Source organism: Eurypyga helias, unplaced genomic scaffold (assembly GCF_000690775.1).
Source record: "Eurypyga helias isolate BGI_N326 unplaced genomic scaffold, ASM69077v1 scaffold42631, whole genome shotgun sequence".
In the NCBI taxonomy this organism is placed as follows: domain Eukaryota; kingdom Metazoa; phylum Chordata; class Aves; order Eurypygiformes; family Eurypygidae; genus Eurypyga; species Eurypyga helias.
Genome location: NW_010229662.1, coordinates 538 through 7,999, shown reverse-complemented (window position 1 = coordinate 7,999; position 7,462 = coordinate 538). Strand labels below are relative to the sequence as shown.

The following is a 7,462-nucleotide window of genomic DNA, read 5'->3' as shown; positions in this document are numbered from 1 at the left end:
ACCTCTCCAGCCTGTCCAGGTCTGTGCCACAGAAAGGCCAGGCCTTCTCTGGTCTCCTTTGGGCTTCCTCAACATTTCCCACTTCCTGTCTTGGCCCCTGTTCTGAGCTCTGCCTTCATGGGCCTTCCTCACCTGCGACCTCACGCTTACCATTCCCACCAAGGGCCCTGATTTCTCCCATGGGAGAAATCACCATAACCCCATGATCTCCCATCGCTGCTCCTTCCTCTCTCAGGGTTAACAGCCCCTTCTGATGCTGTGGTTTCACAGATAATCCCTCAGTGCTCAGCCCCATAAGGCACTAGATGGAGGGCTGCTTTCCTCAGAGACTGGGGAGTCGCTGATCCACACGGCAGGAGCGTGGGCAGCATTTCCCAACTGGGGGTCCCATTAGATAAGAGAGACCACTCCCTGCTGGAGTGCTCGGCCAGCACAGGGCCACAATGGCTACCTTTCCAGAACGTACTCCCAGAAGGAGCTGTCCCTCAGGACACTTTTAAACCTCCTAAAGTGACACAGGATACCTCAAGGGCGTGCTTTGTTTTGGTCCCAGTTATGATCCTCCAAAGAGGGGAGAGTGCCGGGTCATGCCATATAGACCCTGTGCCAGGCTCCCAGTGACACCGAATTGGAAACCCTCTCTTAAAAACTGTAACAGGGTGATGCTAATTTTTGCAATTATATGCCATATTGAAGGATATTTGATGTTCTCCTAAAGTCCCAGAGTTGCCTTTAAGAAAAAGAAAAAAATAGAGGAAGAAAGCATGCAGAGAAAAATACCAAAATGTGACCCCAATGGAAGGGGAACAAAAACTCCCTTCCCCTAAAGAAAGAAATCCTCAGCATTAAACCAGTGTCACAATTTACAGGTGCAGGCTTCCATCTGAAAACACTTAGATAGTAACTGCAGAATTTCTTCTTTTTCTTCTTTAGAGATGAAAAGCTTTCAGTTTGACAGAGGAGAAAAAACAGCCCAGTGTTTCTACCCTCTTAAAGATACAGCATCTGAACTGAGAACAAAATGATAGCCTAGCCTTGCAAACCCAGAAATTAGAAGGCACAGTTCACAGAAAACACACGTATCTCTTTCACAGCTGCATACACACTGCTCCCTAATTCTAAGCAATTCAGTCCCGTGAAATGTCTCTAGGATCTACCGTAACAAATATTGAAACTACAATTACCTCAAGGGTGATTGTTTCCACTTGAACATTTGGAGGCATGGCCAGGTTGGGTTCGAAGTGCTTCGCTATTGCAACCAGAAGATGCAGCGTGCTCAGTAAGTCCTTCGACAAGATAGCTGTTCCGTGCAAAGAAAGAAAACCATGCTTAGCGTGCAAAACAAGCAAACCTCACTCTAGCATCATATTCTCCCTATGCAGAGGATCCCAAAGTCATGGAGGGCCATGATACAGGTGGGACATCAGACTGGGGTTTACGTATCACAATTCAGAAATACCACACCTTAAAAGTCCTTTTTGTGAGGCACACACACAGATGCCGTGGGCTGTTAAGTGGTCCACAAACCACACAGAGGATGCAGCTTGCGTGACCCAGTCAAGGTCACATATTCCTGTCTCACTTCTGAGTCAACTAGTAATTAAAAACAGGTGGTTTAATTATTGTTCTGGCACCACTTTGCCTCACAGCAGCTTTATGGCAGAGGAAGCCCCATGATGGATAATTTTCTCAAATTTTGCTTCTGCACCTACATTCTACACTCCATTTCAGCTGACTTTCTTCCAGCTGCAAACACTTAGCCACAGCTTGCAGAATCACAGAGACTTTCTGTCGCTGTTTGTTTTCTGTCAATGCGATCTTGTCGACATCCAGCTTGAGAGATCCTAGTTTCTCTTTGACACGGAGTCCACAGGAAGGAGAAGGACGTGTTTTAACATCACCATAGGAAAATAAATTAAAAAACAATCAGAAACATAAAATGAGAGCAAAGCACACAAATTTAATTTTAAGTGTTCGATACCACTTAATAGCTTCCACAGACCCACATCCCACTGCTGTATATGCCTTGTTAGATTCAGCAGCTCTCCAAAAGCCTCTGTAAAATTAGTGAAGCTCTGCAAAAGAAAGAGGACTCAAGTCACTCCTTCCAGCATCAGCCCCCAGCCCTAGCACGCCACGTTCCTCCTTTTCCTAGTGGAAGCTTCAGGAATCCAAGTGAACCTTTCCTGCAGACAGCTTCCCTAGGCTGTATCAACTGACATACACAGACGAAATTCCAGCTCATTGCTCAGGCAAATGAACCACGAAAATATGCCAATCCCGTTTGCACTGCTGCCCTCATCTTTGGTGAAAAGGAGGTATGACTTGAAAGACATCCCCACAGAAAGTGAAAGGGAAAAGAAAAATTCAGCAGGGACAGGAGAGATGGAGAAACAGACCAACGGGCTGTTCCAAGAGAGCGCACCTTTATACAAGCACCTCGTAGCACAGAAAGCCTCTCAGATTTTCATCAATTCCAGCCCAGTGCTTTAGATGTACTTCTTTTATTTCTTTTTTTTTTTAAAGATTGAAAACATAAATTATAATGCCGATTCCATCCAATGTTTCTGGTAGAAACACAAGTGAACTATGTGCTCCTGGCTTATGAAGCTCTCGTTCCCTCCAGAAACATTGTAATTTCCTACTTCAAAGTTAACCTTTTTATTATGTTAATTAGCAGGTAAAGAGACTTTCTTAGGAGCAAAGTTACATAAAAAATGTAGATACACAGAATGGTTTGGGTTGGAAGAGACCTTCAAGCTCATCGAGTTCCAACCCCCTTGCCATGGGCAGGGACACCTTCCACTAGACCAGGTTGCTCAGTCGCCACTTCTCCAGGCAGATCCCCAGTAGCGGATCACTCGGAATTGCAGTTATCCGAGATGGCTCACGGTGCAGTGCTTTCTGTGTTAGCAAGACTCCAGCAGATCACTGCTACTGCGACTCATGGGCTTTCTTCTCTCATCTGGAAGTTCTCCCGTGACGTGTTTGCAAGCTAATCTCAAGAAGAGCAGCTTACCCAAAAGATGATGAAGTACCAGCCCATCGTACAGATCTTCTTCCAGACTTTTAACTACTATGTGTTCCTCTTTCAGGGTTGTGTTAATCCAGTCGATCAGTAACTGCGGAGGAAAACAAAGCAGTTGGCAACGACCTTCTTGTTGTTTAGACAGTAGAGCACTCAGTGCTGTGTTTCACCTTTCGCTTTAGTCCCTTCTCTCACCGCTTGGTTTGCCTTCGACCTCCACTTCCTTTGTGCTTTTTGGCTGTTTTTCTTAAAAGGAAGTTAAGTATCAGTTAGTTCTCCCTATTTTTTAAGTGCAATAGAAGTCTCACGAGTTATGTTCCTATGAATTTTGTAGAAATAGTTATACAGGTGGAGAGACAGACCCTATTCCCATTTCCGCCAGGAGAAAGGCTGGACTTTGCAACCCCTGCCTTCATCACACACCACAGAGTGCACATGAATTCAACTGTCAGACAAATTTTGTAAGAGAAGAGGCTTCACGCACTCTGTTGGTTGTTTCCTGTAGTCATTCACGTTACTGGCACCCCTCCCTTTCCTCTCCTATTTTTGCTTTCTTTTTCGTTCTGCAATTTTGTACTAATCTGTCTCCAAATACCTTTAGCAGCGGGGAAAAGCACTTTGTTTATGCCACTTTCGTACATGGCAGTTCTCCCATCGCCCTTTCCAATATCCTTCCTGTCTTTGCAAGGGGAAGCTGCTCAGGAAACCAAGGGCTGGCTCCCACTGGAAAGGAACCACGTTCCCAGTTACATCCCTTGGCCCTGCAGAGCCCGTTCCTTGAGCACTGTGCTCCTACACAGGAGACCAAAGGAGCTCCTTAGCACTTCCGCAAGCATGTGCTTTATCCACACAGACTGCCAGGAAGGGAAGACGACCGGCTGAAGCAGAACTGAAAAGCAGTAGCCCCAGCTGGCTGTTAGCAAGAGCCTCTTGCAAGAGGCATGGGTATTGCTTGTATCGCTGTTATTGCTACAAGTGAGGGTCTGGAGTTTGTTGTATGGATAATATCTTTCTCACCTGCTGTAAACAGAGGAGAAAATTCACAGCAGATCCCTGTAAGTCAGCCAACATTAACAAAAATATAAAAAGCAGTTTCGGGGAAAAAAAAAAAAATAAACAACTCTCAGATTCTTGAAACTGCAAAATAAAAAAAAATAATGCCTGGCACCATCACTTGCCTGAACTGAGAATGTGTCAAAGTGTTTGTAATACACTTCTCAGCTAGGAAGTCACAAGAATTTTCTGGAGCAGAAAGCTATGCTCCTCAGCGAACGCTTGACAGTTAAGACTTAGTGATACTTTAGATGGGTGAGGGATAGAGTGGTACCCCAGACGTAACGGTAGAACCAGAGGGAAGTCAAAAAAAGCAGAAAGCCCTGTCAAGTACGGATCTGAGATGCCTTGTTTGCTATCTCAGCTCTAAACAGCCCCATCCACAGACTGCAGCTCACACAACTCTTCTTTCAGTCCAGTCGTCACAGCCCCACTCAGCTGCAGAGCAGTGTTACATCTACAAATGAGTAAATAGGGAAAGGGGAAAAGGAATACTTCAAGAAGTTTGCTGTTGGCTTCCAAATGTAACCATCTTCTATTTTACACGCAGTTTGGTATTTATAGTAACTACAGCGAGCCATTTCACACTCCTTAGCTCCCCAGAGCCACCTCAGAAGGAAAATGCAGTGGAACAGTCTTCCTCCCAAACGAGTTTCTTTGCTTCTCATATTCTTCCCTTGAAGATACTTCCCTCCCATCCCCTCCATCCCAATCTCTTCTCTAGAGAAGCCATAAACTCTTTAGATTAAGAAGGCAATCAGTGGCACCGATGGGCATGCAGAGGACTGCCTCCCTTGGGACTCAAATTTCCACCTCTTCATCACCTGAAGAAAAGAAATTGGGTGGTGAACACCACTGTTTCAGGAGTCTCTGACAGGAAATGGATTAAGCACTGAAGCTCACAGAAATCTTCATAAACTGAGGAAAGCTCTTCATTTTTGGCAGTCAGGGAAGAACAAATTCAGTATCTCTGTAGACAACATAATTGCATTTTGCAACATCACCTTTCAGATAGTTTCTTTTGTATAAAAACATCGTGAAAGCCTGACACAAAAATTAAATCTTTTTGATCAAATGTGCACGATGGTTTAGGAAAACATAATATAGAAACACACATATTTATGGATTTATGAATGCCATATAATACACCCATCAGCACAGAGCCTAAGCTGGTTTTCATAATATTTATAACCATTTTAAGTGTCTCCATAACACAAAAAGTGCTGGTCTCATAAGAGACATGCCACTTTTCTTCCAGGAAATGCCAGCATGCCAGCCTTCCCCTGGGCTGTGCCATTAGAGAAACACGGTCATTGAATGCACAGGGGAGATTTTCAAAATTGCTCGGAAATAAAGTACTTTCCCATGAAATAGGATTCATCCTTCACAGTTACCTCAAGCAGACAATGAACCATACAACAGCTTGAAAGCTTTTCTCCTGAATTCTTGGTGACTTGCACACCCTTCATCCCTTCTCCCGCTGCTCTACGCTATCCTTGCCAGACTGCACCGCAGCCAAGCCAGCTGCCACGAGAGATAGAAGACAAGACACAAGACTGTTGCAAATCAGCTGCAAATCATCTTGCACAGCAATATGGAAACTTGTTATCACGGAACAGGGCAGCAAACTCGTGTGCATTCAAATGCCTCTCTTTAGTCACAGCAAATGCTGACATGGGTTTGCTTTCGGTCACAGTCCACAGTTCCAGTTGGATTCAGTGCTGTTACACTATCATTACAATGAAGTAGCAACTGAGTATTTCCAGTGTGGCTCATCCACACATCCCAAGTTAGAAGAATTATAGAATGGTTTGGGTTGGAAGGGACCTTAAGGACCATCCAGTCCCACTCCCTGCCATGGGCAGGGACACCTTCCACTAGACCAGGTTGCTCCAAGCCTCATCCAGCCTGGCCTTGGACACTTCCAGGGATGGGGCATCCACAGCTTCTCTGGGACACCTGCCCCAGTGCTTCACCACCCTCTCCGGGAAGAACTTCTTCCTGATATCCCATCTAAACCTCCCCACTTTCAATTTAAACCCGTTACCCCTTGTCCTATCACTACAGGCCCTTGTAAAAAGTCCCCCCCAGCTTCCTTGTAGCCCCTTCAGGCACTGGAAGGTGCTATAAGGTCTCCCCGGAGCCTTCTCTTCTCCAGGCTGAACAAGCCCAACCCCCCCAGCCTGTGAGGAGAGGCATCGTATAAGAAGAAACTCAGTTTTTAAATCTACGCTCCACTTTACACACAGCAGTGATCACTCGGGTGATGCAGGCATTTGAAGCTTGGTCCTGTATGGCCCCTGCCATCCTGGCACTGTGCCTAAGAGAAACCTCTGGTTTATTTGTGTGGAGCCCAAGTGGCAAAAGCAGAACTCATCCTCATCTGCAGAGAGTGGGGGACTAGGGCCAAAGACTTGTGTTAATGCTCAGCCCTGTAAACTACCCTGTGGTGGGAGTTAAACAATATAGTAAAAGAAATGGTACCAGCTTTAATTCTTCCAATTTGGGATTGTTCTTTGAGGTCAGTTTTATGAATTTCTTCTTCTCACCTATGAAATGAAGCAAACAAGATCCATTACAATTATCAAACATGACTTTGCTGTAAAATCTGCTGTTAGTTTAACATTATCTAATATCACTACTTGCCATATGTAGAGACACTGTCTTTTTTTATTTTAACTGATTCCTTATGAGTGGTATTTTGCTAGCCAGAGTTGAACCACGACAGTGAGAAAACGATATAGCAGATCATTAAGGTTTTTATTGAAAATTATGCCTCAGTGTAATTCAAATCAGTAAGATCTAGACAGACAATTCTGGAAAGAAGAAAACAAACTTGGTCAGAACTTTATGTGTGAAATTTAAATGTCAGTTAAAGAACCAGCTAGCATTTGTGTTGCTTCTTCATGATCTGCCTCTAGAGAGGCAGCCAAATTACATACAGCTTACTCACTGCTGATAAAACCATGGAAGCACTGCTGAAAAATACACAATTTGTTTGTACTGCACATTTTCTGCTCGGTTCCTCCGGTCGTTCTTTGGACCTTTCTCCATCCTGGTTCATAAAGTACATACCTAGAGCGATGACATTCTCAGCTAGGATTTGATCAAGCGCAGCAGGCTGTGTAAACACATTTAAAAAGTCAGGATCCATTGTCTTTTCTGACTCCTGGTAAACTGGTAAGATATATGGGGAGGGGGGAGGAACATGAGTAAAGGCAAGTGAAAATCAAAATTAGTGCTAAGAAGAAAAGACACAAACTGAAGGGTTTTCTTCAGTTACTATTTCATGATTGGTGGATAGTTTTTTTTAAAAAAAAGTTCTGAAAGTGTATTTAAATGTGTGTAAAGAAAATGAACTTAAAACAGCTTTCCTTCTTT

General features: G+C 44.3%; 1 protein-coding gene across 1 annotated transcript; it reads right to left on the bottom strand.

The window, feature by feature from the left end:
• Positions 1 to 1,184: 1,184 nt before the first annotated feature.
• LOC104502446 (gamma-parvin-like) lies at positions 1,185 to 7,235 on the bottom strand (the record flags this gene model as incomplete). The annotated part of the gene is made up of 5 exons (XM_010160485.1): positions 7,157 to 7,235; positions 6,566 to 6,630; positions 3,020 to 3,122; positions 1,713 to 1,853; positions 1,185 to 1,300 (listed from the first exon to the last, which is right to left on the bottom strand). Coding segments are annotated over exons 1-5 (504 nt in total), but the record flags the coding sequence as incomplete, so codon positions are not given.
• Between the last annotated feature and the right edge of the window lie 227 nt (positions 7,236 to 7,462).